The following is a 20,368-nucleotide window of genomic DNA, read 5'->3' as shown; positions in this document are numbered from 1 at the left end:
TCCCTTTGTCCAAACACCAGAAACAATGCTTAGGCAAACATCGTCACGTTCTTCGGAAAATGGTTCAAAAGAAAATTCCCATTCGTCAAAAAAAGAAGATGTTGGTCCAACGTGGAGGCATTTTACCTCTCTTGTTAGGCCCCATACTGAAAGGAGTCTTGGGAACCATGTTGGGAGGACTGGTGGGAGCAAGATAAAAAGGCCTTCGGAAGTCCCAAGATCTCAGAATTCACCCCTGACAACCCCATGGAAGGACGAAAACTAGCTTTAGTACCTTACAAACGATGGATGGAATACCATCGGTGGCAAGAACAACGCACCCCGCATTTACCTCCCAATCCCAATTTGAGCGAGATGTCCCAGTTACAACACGAATTGCAATCCTTGCTGGATCGCCAAGATTTGTCCGAAACAGAAAAATCGCAAAAGTACGGTCAACTCTTGCAACGACTGCAACTCTTTCACCAGAAAGCTTTAGACGAAACAGCTTTACCCACTCTGAAAGATTTTAAGACCTTGATGAAAAGTCCAGCACCATCATCATCATCATTACCACCACCACCACTTCCATCCCCAAGGGTCACCAGAGATGCTACCCCACAAAGACCTGAGGAAGAAGAGATGCGCGAAGTGTTTCAAACACCGTCAGCAGCTCCCATTTCGAGTAAGATTGCAGCATCCTTGTTGACCCCGTCCCCCACACCCCAACGAGAAGAAATGAAAGCTTGGGTTAAAAAGATGATGTCCACGCCTCCTTCGACAGAAGTTAAAAAGAAAGAAGGGAAACCAGAAGCGAAAAAAGAAAAGAAAACCAAAGCCATTCCATTGCCACCTCCACCACCACCACTACCTTCTACTTCTACTCCCGTAGCCCATCGGACACGTAAATCCGTTTCCAAACCACCCTTTCGACCCACCCAAAGTAGCATCACCGAAGAGTGGGTGACTTATTAACACAGCAAAAAAATGGAAAAAGTCTTAGCTAGCATTTACCACGATCCCTCCCATCCTGCAGGTTACGCAGGAGTTCAAAAATTGTATCGTGCTGCCAAAACGCGACTGAAAAGTCTCCGTTTACCTCAAGTGCAACGATGGTTACAAGAACAAGCTACCTACACTTTACACAAACCCATTCGACGCAAGTTTGCCAGAAGTCGCACCCGAGTGGAAGGCATCGATCATCAATGGCAAGCCGATTTAGCCGATGTCTCTCATTTGGCCAGCTACAATCGTGGTTACAAATATTTGTTTTGTGTCATCGACGTCTTTTCCAAATTTGCCTGGGTCGTACCCTTGACTTCCAAATCCAGCAGCGAGTTAGTGCGAGCCCTGCAACGGGTGTTGAAACAAAGCGGTCGTCGCCCTCTTCGATGGCAAACGGACAAAGGCACCGAATTTCTGAACCAAGCTTTCCAAAAAGAATTAAAGAAACGTGACATTCATTTTTTTACCACCGAGAATCCCGAAACCAAAGCCAGCATCGTGGAACGTTTTCAACGTACTTTGAAAGAACGCATGTGGAAATATTTTACGCATCACCACACTCTGAAGTACATCGACATCTTACCGCACCTGGTGCAAGCGTACAACCAATCTTACCATCGAATCATCGGACGTGCCCCGCAAGACGTGACTCCCGACAACGAAGTGCTGGTGTTTGAGCGTCTGTTCGGTACGTCCCCGACGAGGGCTGTCCCCAAGAAAAGTGGAGAGTTGACCGTAGGAGATTGGGTGCGCATTGGCAAAACCAAACGCACTTTCGACAAAGGTTACTTACCTAACTGGACGACCGAATTGTTTCGCGTCACTGGACGAGTGCATGGCCGTCATCCTACCGTCTATAAATTGGAAGACATGAACGGAGAAGTACTCAAAGGAACGTTTTATTTGCCCGAGTTACAACGTGTCACCAAAAAAGAAGACGACGTGTACGACATCGAAAGCATTCTCGAACGCAGAACCCGTAAAGTGGGCAAACGACGTGTCAAAGAAGTCAAAGTACGTTGGAAAGGATATCCACCCAGTTTCGATTCTTGGATCGACGCTTCGCAAGTCATCGACTATAAAAAGAAGAAGTGACCATCATGCCCTTTCACACATCAGACGCAGCTACGTCGACCAGTCCTTCTTCCCCTAGTTCTTCTGTGCAAGATTTACAAAAACAACCCTTGTGGGTGTGGTGTGGAGAACGTGTGCCTAAAACGCAAATCGTCTTTTTCTGCCAAATCTTCGTGGTGTATTGTGTCATCGGGGCAGCCATCGCCAATTTGAGTTTGCAACAAGGAGACAAACAATTGTGGACCATTTTATTGAGCAGTTGCATCGGTTACCTGCTTCCCAATCCCTCCCTGAAATTCTCCTCGAACGGGAACGTTGTGTCAAGTGCCAGTGCCAGTCACCACTCCAACAACCACAACCAGAACCCCATTTTGGGCGGAGACACGCCTCTGACATCCACTAACCCCTCGGACAGCCACAGAACTCTGGAATTATGAGTCACCAAAACCAATTTTACTTAACCTTACCCAGTGACAGTTCCATGGAGGTGTTTCCCAATAACACGTTGTGCTGTTACACGGCCAAATTACCTCAGGCCATCCCCTTAGATCACGAAGCCCATTGGGAAGTGGCTTTGGTAGAAATGATTCACCCGACCCAAGTCCTCAATGTCACTGACGATCAAAGTAAATTTACGGTGGAAGTTTATGACGAACCATTGAAAAAGTGGATGAAGGACAATAGCAAATATCCCCATAAAAAACAAAACAAAGTCAATCCAAATTGGATGGACTATGAGTTGTTCATTCCCTCAAGCTATTATTTTAGTGGTCAACATTTGGTCAGCGCCATAGCCTCCAAGTTTAATGGCGTGTTTGGGGAAGCTTTTAAGAATGTCAAGAATCTCAAACCTGTCACCCTGGAATACCACAAAACAGCTCGTCGCTTCCTGATGAAATTTCCTGAGGGGGAAAAAATCATGGGTTTCTATTTCTGTGATGAATTGTTTGACATGTTGGGTGGTAACGTAAAGATGAGGAAGAAAGTAGAACAAACACTAAAAGAAAAAAACCGTCATTTACAGCAACGAGTCTTTTGGCCAGTATTTTCATAGCCCGGTAGAACTGAACCAAGGACTGAATTTGATCTTTGTGTATTCCGATGTGGTGGAATACAACGTGGTGGGACACACCTCCGTGCCGTTACTGCGTGTCATTCCTTTCAAAGTGGACTCTGCCACAATCGCTGACGAGGAAGGTGGAAACACTTACCACGTCCACCGCGAATTTGTCCATCCTCACTATTTGCCCGTCAGCAAGTCGTATTTGGACACGGTCAACATTACTATAAAAGGAGATTTGGGACAAAATATTCCATTCACCAAAGGAAAAGTCACGGTGAAACTCCATTTTCGAAAACGGTTCTCTCACGACTCGTAAGTAAGTAAGTCATGTATCCAGTGTACCGAGGGGTTGCTCGACAGCGAGGACACGGTTTAGGAGACATGTTAAAATCGGCCTTTCGTTCAGTGGCTCCAGTCTTGAAACCGATGGTGACACGCGGATTGCACGCCTTGAAAGATGCGGCACTGACGCAAGGCAAAGAATTTCTCCAAAATGTCATCATCGACAAACAAAACCCTAAAGAAGCCTTCATGAGGGCTGGCAAAAATGTCTTGCTGCAAACGGGCAAAGACATTTTGGGTCGACGAGACACACCTATAAATGCCCTGCACGCTACCGAGTCAGGCATTCAGCAAGGACAAGGCAGAAAGAGACGACGAAGAAAACACCCTTTCACCAGACTTCAAGCGAGAAAGGCCAAAAAAAGAAGAACCGTTCGAGACTTAGACGTTTTCGATTATTGAGAAAAGAGACAAAAAAAATGATGCACCGAGAGTCTTGCGCTTGTTCCAAGACGGAACTGGATCTGTTTGCCATGCCCCCCACGATGATGACCATGCAAGAATCCCAGTGGGTGGAATTTAATCCCATCTCCTCTTTGACCGATTCTGCTCCCATCGAATTTGAAATCAAAGGACAGCCCGAAGATTACATCGATCTGAATAGCAGTTACCTGTACTTGAAAGTCAAAGTAACCGAAGCGAACAACGTTGCCATAGACAATGATGATGTAGTAGCTCCCGTCAACAATTTCATGCATTCCTTGTTCAGCGAAGTGGACTTGTACTTGAATAACAAACTGGTCAGCAGCAACATGGATACTTACCCTTACCGAGCCTACCTGGAGAATCTCTTGACGTACGGAAAAGAAGCCAAAAACACTCATCTAGATGCTTGCGTGGTATGGAAACCTGACCAAGCGACTAGGTTCAACAAAGTTACAATTGTTGCTGGGGAGGATCCAAATACAACGGGATTTGTAGAACGACGAAAGAAAATTCATCTAAGTCGTAGTTTAGAACTGATGGATCGCTTGCATTTGGACATGTGGTTACAAGAGAAGTATTTGCTGAACGGGGTGGATGTCCGCCTGAGACTGAATCGCAGTAGTGCCGCTTTCCATTTGATGGCTGCAGAAAATTCCACTTACAAAACCATCATCGAAGAAGCCAGACTCTACGTGCGTCGTGTGGAAGTGTTACCCAAAGTAGGTAACGACATCAGTCAGACATTGAGCAGAACAACCGCCAAGTATCCGATCCGACGTGTGGAAGTGAAAACGTTCACCATTGCCTCTGGACTCCGATCCAAGATCGAAGATCATCTGTTCCAAGGACAGTTACCCAAACGTTTGATTGTTGGTATCGTCAAGAATTCAGCTTTCAATGGTGTCTATGAAGAAAATCCTTTTGAGTTTCAACATTACAGAGTGTCCAAGATCGAAGTCAGTCGCGACGGCAAGACCTTGTGTACCCGACCTTTCGAACCTGTCTTTAATGTCGCCGATAAGACTAAGTCGAATTACTTGAGATCGTACTTGTCCCTGTACGAAGCCACCGGACAGTTAGGAACTAACACCAGTCACGGCATTACGTACGAAGATTATGCAGATGGCTATGCTTTGTGGGCTTTCGATTTCACTCCTGACCAGGGCAGCGACGAGGGACATTTCCACCCTATAAAATCCGGCCAGATTCGTGTGGAACTTCAGTTTGCGAGTGGTCTACCAGACACGGTGAACGTCATCCTGTATGCAGAATTCGATAATACCATAGAAATCAACAGTTTGAGAGAAGTCATTCTAGATTACTAGAAACCATGGAAGACTGTTATCCCTCTTTACAAAGTGGAGAAACTTTGGACATGGAATGTGAGGAGACCGTGGAAGGAGAATCCCAAGACAAAGACGAAGAAGATATCATAATGAAGTCGAGATGGCCAGAACAAGAAGCCCTTTTAGTCTCCTGTTTTGCCAAACACTTGGTCGACAAAATTACGGAATTGATCAAGAAAAATTGCTATGGATGTCAAAACGATCATCCCAGTCAAATTCAACACGATAAATGCCTGATGTTAAGTCAAGAAGAAAAATTGGACGAGTATCTGGACGAAGCTTGGAGTCTCATCTCGAACAAAGACGTGTTGCACCAGTGGTACAAAGACTTGCGTGAATATTCTTGTCCACCATTAACCACACAAGAGATCCATCGCATCGAAGCTCTCCTGAATCAGAGTGAGGAAACAGAACGAATAACCGTTTATTCGTCAGACATTTTCAAGCAAAAAGTCAGGATCGAATTGACGACGTATTATTACCTGTGAAGAAGAAAACAAACACAAATGGATACCTGGGAACTTTATTACCTTTTGAACCACAGTTCGTATACGTCTTCTTGGAATCCCGTCGTCTGTGCTAAAGATGAACTCCCTCATCGCAAACCTAAAGACCATCAAGCTTACGTGATCAACACGGACGATAGTCATCTCCCAGGAACCCACTGGGTAGCCGTCTACTTTCCTCAAGAAGGATGTGTGGAATATTTCGATTCGTATGGATTGCCCCCTTTGGAAGACGATATCATCGACTTTATGAGAAGAAATGCTCAAACCACCCGATTCAATAACGTGAAATTACAAGGCACAGATTCCTTGGTGTGTGGACAGTACTGTGTGTATTTTCTGCATCATCGCAGCCTGGGCTATTCCTTAGAACATTTAGTGACTCATTTCGATCCTCGTTCTTCTGCTAGAAACGATGTGAAAGTAGATCGATGGTTTTGTGACCATTATGCTTATCTTTTGTCTCAAGCTAGGAAACGTAGTGTCCATCAATGGCCTAATGATTTCCAACAGTGGAAATCACAATTTCATTCACAACGTTGTCAGCCTTGTTTAAAGTAGATTGTATTTGAAGAAAAAAATATTTGTGATTTGAAAAAAATTATTTGATGTTATAGTGTTGGATTATTGTTAAAAATGTTGTTGTTTAGTGTTAAGTGATTTTTTGAATAAAAAATGTTGTGTTTAGAAAAAAATGCCTTTGTCTTTTGTTTAGCTATAAGAATGTTGGATTGATGCTCTTTCATTTCTTACTATCCCTCTCATGAACGTTGCGGCTCGAAAACCGTGTGGGGAATGTTTTCCTTCACGTCCGCGCTTTAACTTTAAGAACCGGGTTGTTCCCAGTCTAGCCATCCATTGTCGACTCATGCTCCTAAGAAGATGTGCTCCAAACTAGCTAAGCTCAACGAAGCCTACGTGAATTTGCATAGGGTCAGACACAGTTTGATACCGAAGCCAGAAGAAATAGAGAATGTGAGAATGTTAAAAATCACTGAAGACCTGATAGAAGAGCTCTTCAGAGAAGAAATGAACAGGGAGAAAGAAGAATGGACAGAGAAGTACAGACTTCAGAGACAGCAGCAACAGCAGCAACAACAACAACAACAGCAGCAGCAACAACCTGAAGCTGACAGAGGCTTTGTCGATTGTCGTATCGACACCAAAGAATTCTTCTTCTCTTTCCGAAGAAGCAGACCTATTGCCAGAAAGTCTATCCTCAGAGGACATCGCATTCTTAGAAACTAAAAAAGAATGCCATAGCAAAACAAAAAACAGCCCTTTTCAGGGCTATCCAATACTCTAGAAAAGAAATAACTATTAATTTGCCAATGTGTGTAGGTAGAGTAGTGTGAAAATAAACACTAACTCTTTCTTAAAAAATGTGAGGGTATGTGTTTGTGTGATTGTGTTTGTAAGTGATAAAGTAGGTTGGTGTGGATAGTAGATTAAAATGATGTTTGTTTTTTGGGCTGTTTGAGGTGTATATTTTGGGTTAGATTGGATTGCTTTGCGTATGTGGATAGTCTATTGAAGTGATGGGTAGCATAGCATAAAAAAGTGAGCGAGTGTTTCTTTTAGGTCCGCGCGTTGTTGTTTTTTTTGGTCATGATCTAGGTAAGATGAATTTTATGTTTTTAGGGGGATGTTTTCCTTCACGTCCGCGCTTTCAGTATAAATTGAAACTCGTTCGGCAGTCCAGCTACCCTTGTTGATTGATCAACACAGCCAGAAGAATGACTAGCAGAATAGTGAAACTGTTAGAACTCCAGATGCACCTGGAATATGCCAGGCGGATAGTAAACGAACTATCAGCGGAGGCTATAGTAGAAGAAGCAAGAATAAAGAAGGAAGAAGAGGAGAGAAGACAGAGGGAAGAGGAGGAAAAGAAAAGAGAAGAGAGGATGTCGTTTAATATTCCTGAAACAGAGGATTGGGGTGCTGAAGCGAATCATCCTCCCTCTGCGCTCCCCAGAAGAAAGGTGAAAGAAGACTGGGGAAGAAGATGCGTGTGCGGCGCCAGGCCAGGAAGGTGCAACCATTAGATAGGTGCATCTGGAGTTTAAAAAAACAGCCCTTTTCAGGGCTACCCAATACTCTAGAAAAGAAATAACGATAGATTTGCCAATGTGTGTAGGTAGAATAGTGTGTATATAAACACTAACTCTTTTTTAAGATAGTGTGAGGGTATGCGTTTGTGTGTTTGTGAGTTTGTGTTTGTAAGAGCTCAGGTATGTTAGTGTGAATAGTAGATTATGGGTTTCTTAGCGTATGTGAAGAGTAAAGTTAGGGTTTTATTATATGAAATGAGAAAGTAGGGGGATGTTTTCCTTCACGTCCGCGCGTTGTTGGGTCATGATCTAGGTAAGATCCATTTTATGTTTTTAGGGGATGTTTTCCTTCACGTTCGCGCTTTGAGTATAAAACTAACAGTGTTGGCCATTGGAACCCATTCTACGGAATAAGCAAACAAGAAGATGCCAGCAGCTTCAGCTTTATACAACGATCTTATGGGAAGTTGGTATTGGATGGTAGATGGATTGAGTGTAGTAGAAAGGGTTGAACAGGAATGGAGGTATGCAGTGACAAAAGACTTCGTCTCAAGACAAGTAACCAGCCTCCACTTATCCGTAAATATTGTAAAAGAAATGATAGAGGATGAGGAGAAGAGAATCAGAGGTTTAATTAACCCACCGTATGTCAAAGTGGGTAAGTTAAAAGAAGCGATAGATCATGTGACGAGTGCAAGGTGCTTTCTAGAAGACATTGTAGAATGGACAGATTGGTGTTTCGCGAAGTGGGGGTTAGAAAAACTTAAGAAAGCTGAAGAACTAATGAGGAATGTGCTGACCGAAGAGGTCAAGAAGATCAAAGAAAAGTGGTTAAAGGAAAGAAAAGAAGAAGAAAATAGAAAAAAAAGGGATGAATTCGAAAAACTGAACACAAACTGGATGAAAATCCAAGAGAAGTTCCGGGCCATGGGCCACCCGGACTGGTTGTCGGAAACAGAAAAGAAAAAGAAGAAAGGAATGATGGACAAAATAAGAGGATGGTGGAAGAAGTTAAGAAGTTAAAAGAAGAAGAAAAAACCCAAAGGCCCTTTTCAGGGCCCCCATATTTCTCGAAAAGAGATAGCCTTTCCATTGCCTACCCCTTTTTTAAAAATTTTTTTTAAAATTTAAAGAAAAAAAAATCCCATGTTCAATTCCCCTTGTCCGTAGAGTGACCCACGATTTATTCCCATGTTAAATTCCCCTTGTCCGTAGAGTGACCCACGATTTATTCCCATGTTAAATCCCCTTGTCCGTACAGTGCCCCACGATTTTTCTCCATGTTAAATTTCCATTGTCCGTAGAGTGCCCCAAGGGTGTTTTTAATGCTAATTCCCATTGTCCGTAGGGTGCCCCCCTTTACTACTCTTGCCAATCAAATTTTGTAACTCTAGTATTATTAGTAGCAACATATATTATATTTAGATCGAAATAGCAAAACAAAAAACCAAACCTGCAAGTGCTACGTTGATTTGATATTTCATTTTAAACTTGAAGCCAATAAGTATGACCTGGAAGATCCAAAAGTACAAAAGTTATTTACTAAATGGAATCAGGCGAAAACATTTGTTATTGGGAAATAGATTAATAGGTATGCTAGTGAAATAAGGTGATCACTGAATGAAATGTAGACTCTGAAAATTCAACCCTCTTTCTCTAACTCCCTTTCTCGTGCGTGTATGCGGGCAGGGATGCACATATATGCAGATGCATGTGGGTATAGATAAATGTGTATATATGCGTATATGAATTTTTTTTTGTCCATGAGTATGACTGTTTATGGATTCTCTCATAATTATTTTTTAGAATTACTAATATTATCATATGTATTGATATGTTATCTTGAACTTATTTAATTCAAGCTATTTCTCTTTCTATTCAATAGTTTCTCTCTTCCTTCCCTCCTACCTTTCGTCTTGTCCTTGCTTTTCTTCTGGTTGAATTAATTTTCTAAGACATATGTATTACATGCATGTAGTGTATATATATATATATATATATATATATATATATATATATATATATATATATATATATATATATATATATATATATATATATATATATGCAGTACTGATGTACCGACGACGCCCACACCCACAACCGCCGCAATCAGAAAAATGTGTGAACAAAATTTCTTCGCCCCTTTCTTCCCTATGGCTTCTCACCTTCATACATTCCAAAATACCCCAATATAAACCTGAGAATCTATCTTGTGATAAACCGCACCCCATCCTTATTTCTCGGGGATCCTGAAATTCTTCACATATTACCGACGGAAGAAAACATGACAATGAAGTGATATCAGAAGACAGCACTGTCTCAAAATCTACGTTTGGAATACAGTTTTGACTTACTCTACTTCAGCCTGTCTCATGTATTGTACTTTATTTTATTTTATTTTTAAATGAAGAATACAAGAAATAAACTAGGTAAAGGACTTTGATGTTGAAAGTTTCAGTATCACGAATGCAAGTCGGCGTGTGTGTGTGTGTTTCAGTACTAGATATTAAAAATAATTATCGATGAAGGTATGTGATAGATAACAACATGTAATGCAAATTTTCATTCTAAAACAAATGTAAAGAAAAGTCCCAGGTTTTAATGTCATTTTGTACGGTGCACATATTTGCACAATAAAAGTAAAAAACTGTAATCGTAACTTGTTTGTGTTACGGTGGGGGCAGAAAATGGTTTGTGTGACATACATATCGTTTGCTAGCTTTAATCAGTTGAAACAATACGGTTAAGTCTGTCAGTTGTAATAACTATCTGCATGAAACCATGGGATGGATTCCTTTGTAATTCGACCAATGAAATCAGTCTTCGTGCTTCCTCTATATAAAATGTATTCATTTGTACTGAAAATATCATATTTCAAAATATTTATAAAAAAAAACTGAAGTCATTATCATTTAAATTTGCACATTGTTCACAGTGTCAGTTAGCAGGTGACTGATTTCAGAACATAATACCACCCAACCACCCCAAGTTTGTCATAATGTTACTTCTACAGCAAAAGTACTGGTCGAACGTCCGAGGTATTGGCACATATAAAAGCTAGAATATCGATACGTGTTAGTGCTAGGGTAATTTCTAATATCATACTCACATACATACATACATACATACATACATACATACATACATACATACATACATGCATGCATACATACATACATACATACATAGACGGCATTCTTTACCCTATTCAGATCATTACTCCAGTACGATATCCCAGGGAGTTATTTTCATTGACTCTTAAAATATGTATGCACTGGCTTCAGGCTTTATGTGTCAAATCATATGATTGGCTAGATTTATGTCTTAACCAATCAGCTGTGTCGTCTTTTCTTTCCAAATAAGTGAAAGCAGGCGGAAAATTTGAGCGTTCGTCTGAAGTCTGAAAAAAGCAGTAACAAGTTTAAATTACACAGTATCAGATCCTCTGCGCCTAATTATCTTTGACCCAGTAGATCTGGACAACTTTTCTTCCAGTGTTAATATAAAACGTTACTCAGTATAGGTGGTATCCATATTTTGACGACTCGCTCTGATTGAGGCTTGCGCCCCTTCCACCATACAGTACACATGCTTTTCTTATCGAGCCCGTTCATAAAAATAAGAGGATTAGATTAATATAGTAAAGGCACGTGATTATTGGAAAAATGACATGCACAGATTTCAATACTGTAAAGTACAAATCATTTTTATGTCTTCGACAATACTAGATTAAACTCTTTGTCCATTATCACGAGAGAAAAAAAATCTCCCTTTCACGCGGATCGGTAGCGCACATAACGGAGAGGGGAGGGGCGATTATCCCGGGCGCCAGAGGGCTGGGACGCCAAAACATAAATGTCGCTCCGGGCGCCATAATACGCCACTGACGCTGATTAATTCCTGCAAGAGCGTTTTAAAAATAGCATATTCTAATTGATATTTTATTCTTCATTTAATGTTCACAGGGCATCTTCGTCAGTCTCCGCTTAAGTATAATTTCCCATAGTCCTAATATGTAAGACCTTGATAGTTATGTTGTTTGGGTCAACCTTTCTAACCTGTTCTTGTATACGTACTGTACTGTTTAGAAAAACTGAATATTTTAAGCATGCAACTTCTGCGCCAATGTACAGTCTAGTTGACAATGCTTTCATGATGATCTCTTTCAGGTAATTTTAGTTAGCAGTTAAAAAACACCATCAATATCAGAATGAAGGGAAAGACTTCTACAAAAGTTCCATCACTTGGAAAAAAAAGAAAGGGAAAAGGTACATATTCCTTGCTTTGCTGTAGGTATGGACAAGCAAACACAAGTTCTGGTTATTAGTTCCAGACCAAATGCACATGGAAGAAAATGCAACTGTTTAAGGATACTCTTTAAACAAATTTATATGGAAAATAAATTAACTCTAGCATATTTTACTTTATAGTTACATCAAGAGGAAAGGCTAAAAACTCGGATCAACTCAAAAACATTAATGTAGTCGGATAATATATATGTAAATATAGGTTCTGTTTTGATATTGTGCACTGCATATTGTCATTGGCATAGAAAGAAATTGTGCTGGGCCTCCCCCCCCCCCAATTATTTTCTGATGAATCTTCATAGAATCTAACATACTTTACACTCAAAATTATGCTTGCTTTCATGAGAAGTAAATTGATCGGTAGAGACTTAGCTCAAAATACTTCACTGTACCTTTTCATGGAATATTGTTAGCAATATATTTTAATAGAAGATACTTATTTGTTTTTGTATCTACTCTTGTACTTCAAGAGTTTAACAACGGGATTTGAGAGATCACTTTAATTTTGCTGTAGAATATTGGCACCTCAAACGTTTAGCACATGGAAACAGTTTGATAGAATTCTTTATTTGAATACAGTGCTAATTGTCTGTATACGCGTTGCAAGCAGACTATATACCATCATTTTAATTGTCTTGCATGCACATTTATTGATTTTAGGTGATCCTGAATTTGCAGAAGAATCAAAAAGTGAAGATGCTACAAGCAGGTAGAGTCTGTGCAGTGCACTGCATTAGTATTTATAACACTGGATAATTATGTACCCAATTTATTAACTTCTCATGGCAGTACATCTTTATACAGCACAAATCTAAACTATTTTAGCCATTTCATAGTAAATGCACTACACATGAGATACTGACTACACATGAAATACTGACTACACATGAAATACTGACTCCATAGATTGTTGCAAGGTCGGTGCAGGTTGAACACGAGAGCTTAACAAAAAATGCCCATTTAAAAAAATCTGTAAAAATCTAGAAATAACAAGATTTCAAGATGTTGCTGCACAAAAACATCTATTTTATAACATTTAGAACTCCAAGTGATAGATTAATGAACATTTGGGGCTCCAGGCTAGGATATTACTGAAGATTTAGACATTTAGAACTCCAGGTCAGAGTATTACTGAAGATTTAGACCTCCATAGCAGGGTATTAGCAAACATTTAGATCTCCAGGACAGGGTATTACTGAACATTAAGAACTCTAGGTCAGAGTATTATTGAACATTTAGAACTCCAGGTCAGGGTATTACTGAAGATTTAGACTGCAAGGTCAGGGTTTTACTGAACATTCAGACCTCCATATCTTGGAATTAATGAACATTTAGAGTTCAAGATAAGGGTATTATTGAACATTTAGACCATCATATCAGGGTAATACTGAAGATTTAGACCTCCATGTCAGAGTATTACTGAACATTTAGACCTCCATGTCAGGGTATTACTGAAGATTTTGACCTCCACATCAGGGTATTACTGAAGATTTAGACCTCCACATCAGGGTATTACTGAACATTTAGACCTCCATGTCAGGGTATTACTGAAGATTTAGACCTCCATGTCAGAGTATTACGGAACATTTAGACCTCCATGTCAGGGTATTACTAAACATTTAGACCTCCATACTAGAGTATTACTGAACATTTAGACCTCCATGTCAGGGTATTACTGGACATTTAGACCTCCATGTCAGGGTATTACTAAACATTTAGACCTCCATACTAGAGTATTATTGAACATTTAGACCTCCACATCAGGGTATTACTGAACATTTAGACCTCCATGTCAGGGTATTACCGAAGATTTAGACCTCCACATCAGGGTATTACTGAACATTTAGACCTCCATGTCAGGGTATTACTGAAGATTTAGACCTCCATGTCAGAGTATTACTGAACATTTAGACCTCCATACTAGAGTATTACTGAACAATTAGACCTCCATGTCAGGGTATTACTGAAGATTTAAACCTCCACATTAGGGTATAACTGAGCATTTAGACCTCCATGTCAGGGTATTACTGAAGATTTAGACCTCCATGTCAGAGTATTACTGAACATTTAGACATCCATGTCAGGGTATTACTGAACATTTAGACCTCCATGTCAGAGTATTACTAAACAGTTAGACCTCCATACTAGAGTATTACTGAAGATTTAGACCTCCATACTAGAGTATTACTAAACAGTTAGATCTCCATACTAGAGTATTACTAAACATTTAGACCTCCATACTAGAGTATTACTGAACATTTAGACCTCCATGTCAGGGTATTACTGATCACAATTTTTCGTATTAAATGATAAGTGTTATAATGGGTGAATTTTTATGCTTCCACTTAATAATCTATGTGTCATTCTTTTGCTCACACAATAATAGCCAAGGAAAGAAGGAAAAGCTTGTACCTTGCTTCAAGAAAAAGAAAAGGCCTGAAATTATCAAGAACACAGCCCAGAATAAGTGAGTCTTCAGCATAACTCACATACATCACAAATAGTAAATGTCATTTGCAAGTTAAATAATCTTTAATGTGAATTAAGTGACATTTTCAAAGACAGAAAAGAAAAAGAGACCAACAAGAATCTGGTTTTACAGCATATTGAAACATAATGTTCAGTTATTATATCCAAAAATAGATGCAAAGGTCTTTCATCCTTCAAATATTTGAAACAGTTTCTGATATGATTGGATTAAATAGGGATACATCAAATTGCTCCCATACTTGTGATGAATTTCATGCAAATTTTGCAATAAATATATTTAAAGCTAGCAAAAGAACAAAAATCTTTCTTTTTTTAATTTAGACAAGAGCATTTGGAGCTCCATGTAAGTTTTTGTTTTTTTGGTTTTAATGACACTTTGAAGACATTGGCTATTGGTTCTATCATGCCAATGGGAGACGAGGGTCTTTTTCAAGGACACAATGAGGCAGCCAATGTAGGCTGGCCTTGATGGTCAAACCTGTGACCCTTGGATTACAAGTCTGACACTGTCAACTGAACTAACACATACTTTTCAACCAGGAAACATCATTATGTGCAATATGGATGAACTGCATGTTTTTCAGTCTTGTAATGTGTTAATGGTTTCTGTCAAGTTTATGTCTGATTTTCTTGTTATACTTACAACATTATAATTTAACTATGCATGAATTTGCTATTGTTGCTTTTGTTTGTGGTGTTACTTTCCCAGTGTGACAAAATATGCACCCCATTACGGCTTGGTATTTAGGATAAAGTTTTTTAGTGTTTTCAAACCAGATGAATTTTATTGCTTTTCATGAAAAGATCTAGCATTGAATCAGTATGGGGGAAAAGACTAGTTTAAGGACTCACTTTAAGATAAAGCTTAAACTCTTGTATATCTTTAAATCAGGGGTTTCAAACACGCGGCCCACCAGGCTGAATCCTGTGGCCTGCAAAATGAATGGCATCACAAGGTGTGATGGAAGATAACAAAGGTGGTGCAGCCCTTGGGCCATCAAAAATGCCCTCAGGGTGGTTTGAGTTTAAGACCCCTGCTCTAAATCATTCTACTGGGTATGTGTTTGCCATTTAAAAGCAGATTCAGCACTAAAACTTCTGTTTAAAAAGTCTCCAAAGTCATAAAAATGGAAATTTTAAAAGATCAATAAGTATCCATTGGTCATAATGGTCTGATTATTCCTTAAGGTCGTTCATTGTTTTTTTTATCCTGTTTAAATTTTATAAATATATGCAGAACTATGATTGATTCATCCATGTTGTGGCAAAATGTTTACAAACTGTCACAGCAAACCATGTATTTCCATATGTCATGCCTCAGTTATGCCTATTCCCCCACCCCACCACCAACTCCAAATGAAGCATGGATGTATTTTGATACATTGTTATGAAGTACGAAGGTTTTCAGATGGAGTTGAAAGATGTTTACAAAAAGTATATCTTTCTCAAATCAAGCAAATTTTCAAAATTAGTAATGCTGTAAAGATCAATTATTTAGCATCAATGAAAAATCGTACAACACTGCAGCTTGCTGTGTACATCTGGAAAAAACGAATATACTTTAATCTATGTACAAAGTCAATATAAAGCAATGCATTGGCTTAAGTAAACATTTCCTATCATGTTTTTGTTCACTTACAAATTTATTTTTATTTTTACAGGGACCCTGTAATTTCGGATTCAAATCAAGAGAAATGTACAGCAGAAGGAAACAGAGCTGGCACAAAAGTAGATGAAAGGGATCAAGATGTTGAGCACAAAGACAGAAAGGATATACTGGCAGATGATGTCAGGATTTTCCACGGTGTTATCCTGCCAGAAATGCAAGAAAAAGACGATTCTGACCATCTTAAAAAGGGAGACAATCTGGGAAAGTCCCCAGAGGAAATGATAATAGAGCCTTTGCAGACAGATCAGGAGCAATCAAAACAATGCTTGTTGGTAAAGACAGATGATTATAAGAAAACTGAGGAAGGCACAGATTTAAACGAAGGATTAGAGTGTAAAGACCAAAAGAGCGTTCATACGAACTATGACATGTCCAAACAGATGAATCAGTCAGAGTCTGAAAACAAAAGTAAGCCGGACAGACAACAGAGCATTCAAGAAAAATTTGCCCAATTTAAGATGGTTGTTTCATTCAAGGACAACAATCTGCAGAAATCTATGAAGGAGCATCCAATTTTGTGTGACCAAAATTCAACAAAACATACTGAGATGATTGGGAAGTCTCTGAGCTTTTCAAATAATATATCACATTCTGTAAAGGAATATTCAGAAATTTCGCCTGTTCACCAAAGTAAAACATCTCCAGATAAGCACTGTATGGAAACCGGACTGACAGAAACTATAAAGGAAACTTCCTCAGCTAATTGTACAAGTGATGCTGTAACCATTTGCTTTGACAATACAAATGATGACACATCAAGCATTCAAAAAGCTTACTCTGAAAAATCAATGGATGTAACAGGTCAGTATTCTGACAACACAGCAGGAAATACTCTCTGTACTGTTGATGCTGTCCTTGAGAAAGTGAGACAGGCAAAAGGTCATGACATTGCTTTTGCTAGTTTTGAAAAGGCAATGGAAGATACAAGTTCAGGAACAGCTGATGCTGCCTTTCACAAACCGATACAGTATACCCATAGATATGTTGACACTGATTGTGCTGGCATAGACAAACCAAAAACTGATACTGAGATGAATTTTGATAAAGCTGGTGCTAATAAGTTTAAGATGAATTTAACAGACATCATTTCAGATAATAACAACACAAATAAAGATGTCAATCGACAGTTCTCTTTTGTGTACACTGAAGACGCAGTTTGCCAGACAAAAGATTTATTTACTCAGTGTCTTCAATTTCGAGCAAAGTCAGATGAGTCTGACGAACATGATGCACATTCCCTGCAGGACTCAGCTAAAAAGCCACAGATCCAGGATACCAAATCCATTCATAATGCATGTATTTTGCCTGACGAGTTTTCTGATGAAATGATCAGTTACAGTCCAATAGAGGCAGCAGAAGCCACAGTATCAGAAGATTCCATGACTAGTTGTAATGTGTTTTTCTTACCTCCACTTTATGTTTAACATTTAAGTTACTGTGATATATAATTTTTCACATTTTGGGATCTCCTGATTATCAGCATGTACCAATTTATTTCCTACATAATGCCAGTATGTGCATAATAAGATATCAGGGGACCAACCCTTTCCCAACTAGGCTGGATAATTAAAATCAATGTTTTGCAAATGAAATGTCATGAAAATAGCCAAATATTTACACCTAAAAATTAACAGAACTTTGGAGACCATTTTCTGTGTATCATTCTTGCTGGGCTGATAGATCAAAACTAGAATGAACAACCCCTGTAAACAAGTATACCTGTGTGTTAAATTACAATTCTTGATCAGTACAGATTTTTCTCATTCTCATTGCCTTTTAGATGCTGAAGGAATAGAGGTTAATGCTGCAGTACCGAAGGCATATAGGGATGAGTGTCTCCATAACACAGACTTAACAGATTCACAGCTGTGTGAGATGGACTGGTCTTCACAAATCATGGAAGAAGAAAACACACAAAAGTGGTATTCAGAACTAACCACTGTTTTTTCTTTGATGAGAAAAACTTGTTTCAAATCTAGAGCTTTTAGTTTCAGGAGTGTACACACAAGTTTGAGCCCCTGAGAGTTTGTTAAGTATTATATGCCCCGTGTCCCAATCTTTCAGAAAAAAAGAAAAAAACAGTGAATGGCACAAGAAATAACCTGTATAAACAGAAGACACCATCAGAGTAGCATTCTGTAGACCAGGAAATTTTTCTGTGCAATTTACTCATATTATGCTAGCATTGCACTAGTAAATTTGACTCAAGACAGTGAATCGCAGCAAATTTGTTTGAATCTGCCATAGACTCCTTGTTTAGCAGATGTGACTCATGATAGTGAATCACAGCAACTTTGTTCAAATCTGTCAGTCTCATTTTGTGAGACAAAAAAGTCATATTGTCAAGGGTTAATTTCTTCCAAGTATAAACTTGTAAGACCAAAAATATTGATAGATTAACCTCAATAGTGTATGGTAAGGTAAATGTGCATAAGTAATGAATTCTTACTGTGAACACAATAATGATTTTGGGATTTTTTTCAGTGTGGAAAAACCTGTACCCAGAATAAACCTATCATTTCCACAACAGAGAATTCCTGATGGAACCAACATAGTGAAGGGACTGGTCAAAGAATTATCCAACCTAAAGTACGTCATCCTAATGTACTCTCCTAATTTCCAAGTCGAATGCCCTTAAACACATTTATCACAATGCTACTTCTTAATTCCATGTCTTCATGAATTAAAGAAAGTTGTTTTTGAGATTTCATTTGTTGAAATATCCAAAGCGATATTATAGCCAATATAAATTTTTTTTTTATTACATCCAGAATACAACAGTTGAAAATAACGAAAGCCAAATTTTTGCCAAAATAAGGTATTTTTATTACACCCAGAATATGTGTGAAACATTAGCATAATACGAGTAAATGGTTTCTGGGGTGATGATGATAGCCCAAAGGGGCTATGGCACCAAAAGACCTCTGGCGCCCATGGTTTTGGTGCCCCATGGTTTTGGTGTTACCGGTGTGAAATGCACAAAGCTATATTACAGCCACAAAAAGCTGTTTATTCTTACATCCATAATAGGACAAGTTGAAGTATCCAAAGCTGTATTACTGGTAAAGCCAAAATAAGATGGTGCCACTTTACAGCCAAATTAAGATAGTATTTATTCTTACATCCAGAATATGACGGGTTGAAATATCCAAGCCCTATTACTGGTAAAACCAAAACAAGATGGTGCCATAATACACTCAAAATCAGATGGTATTTATTATATATCCAGAATACAACAGGTTGAAATACCCAAAGTCATATTACAGCCATAAGATGGTATTTATTACTATACCCAGAATAAGGCAGGTTAAAATATCCAGAGCCAACAGCCAAAACAAGATGGTATTTATTATTGCACTCAGAATAAGCTAGTGTTAAATATCCAAGCCATATTACAACCAAACATAAGATAGTGCCATATTACAACCAGATTTGGATGGTGCCATATTACAGTTAAGATGGTGTTTTTATTTACTGCACTCAGGATTAGGCTGTTTAATCGGGCTTAATTCAAAATTTGTGTATGTTATGAAGAATCTGGTTCCATCCATTTATTATGTGGTGGATTCTCTATGTAGGTTAAAAAAGCTGATGAAGAAAATTAATATTCAAACATTTCGAATAAAAATTTCAACAACTCATATTTTACACACACAAATATATTTTTGGTAGTGTTGAAGGTATAAGATTGTGCATGATAATGCATGCATTTGCAGTAATACCAACTAAAGTGCTATCATTTTATTAGATGACTGAAAATTGTTTATTTTTGTGGTTCCAAAATGGATGAGTCAACTGTTTGACATTTGTCTACACAGCAATCATACAACTATCTGAAATCTGTGTTTCAGTAAGATGCTGCTTAGAACCAAAAGAGAAATAGAAGCTGCAAGAAGACAAATGGGTACCCTGCCATCCCAGCAGGATAAAAATGTCTTCAGTAGATTTCACAAGTGACTCCTCACTAATAATCAATAATGTTATCACATTCTACCATCAATATAATTTATTTGTTACATTTTCATCACTTTTTCAATTCCAATATATTAAGATAGAAAAACTTCCATTCTTTATTGTCATCATCTTGCCTATGTTGTAATTAAATTG

The 20,368-nt window shown here is 38.7% G+C and overlaps 2 protein-coding genes across 2 annotated transcripts; both read left to right on the top strand.

The window, feature by feature from the left end:
- The first annotated feature begins 11,168 nt into the window (after nt 1-11,168).
- Nucleotides 11,169-17,685, top strand: LOC149777758 (uncharacterized). The gene is made up of 5 exons (XM_089940440.1): nt 11,169-11,207; nt 11,965-12,063; nt 12,763-12,811; nt 14,489-14,569; nt 16,254-17,685. The coding sequence occupies exons 2-5, from the start codon at nt 12,006-12,008 to the stop codon at nt 17,683-17,685; spliced, it is 1,620 nt and encodes a 539-aa protein (XP_089796566.1). The 5' UTR covers nt 11,169-11,207; nt 11,965-12,005.
- A 268-nt stretch (nt 17,686-17,953) lies between these two features.
- LOC149777757 (uncharacterized) lies at nt 17,954-19,612 on the top strand. The gene is made up of 2 exons (XM_089940439.1): nt 17,954-18,183; nt 18,746-19,612. The coding sequence occupies exons 1-2, from the start codon at nt 17,954-17,956 to the stop codon at nt 18,897-18,899; spliced, it is 384 nt and encodes a 127-aa protein (XP_089796565.1). The 3' UTR covers nt 18,900-19,612.
- Nucleotides 19,613-20,368: the final 756 nt, after the last annotated feature.

The sequence above is a fragment of the Sinohyriopsis cumingii genome, chromosome 17 (genome assembly GCF_028554795.1).
Source record: "Sinohyriopsis cumingii isolate HCF-2022 chromosome 17, ASM2855479v2, whole genome shotgun sequence".
Taxonomy (NCBI): Eukaryota; Metazoa; Mollusca; class Bivalvia; order Unionida; family Unionidae; genus Sinohyriopsis; species Sinohyriopsis cumingii.
This window is presented reverse-complemented; position numbering and strand designations above follow the sequence as displayed.

Coding starts and splice junctions, on each gene's coding strand:
- LOC149777758 (XM_089940440.1), top strand. CDS start 12,006: ATGAAGGGAAAGACTTCTACAAAAGTTCCATCACTTGGAAAAAAAAGA. Junction 12,064..12,762: donor AAAAAAAAGAAAGGGAAAAG/GTACATATTCCT, acceptor TATTGATTTTAG/GTGATCCTGAATTTGCAGAA. Junction 12,812..14,488: donor AGTGAAGATGCTACAAGCAG/GTAGAGTCTGTG, acceptor ACACAATAATAG/CCAAGGAAAGAAGGAAAAGC.
- LOC149777757 (XM_089940439.1), top strand. CDS start 17,954: ATGAACAACCCCTGTAAACAAGTATACCTGTGTGTTAAATTACAATTC. Junction 18,184..18,745: donor GAAGAAAACACACAAAAGTG/GTATTCAGAACT, acceptor GATTTTTTTCAG/TGTGGAAAAACCTGTACCCA.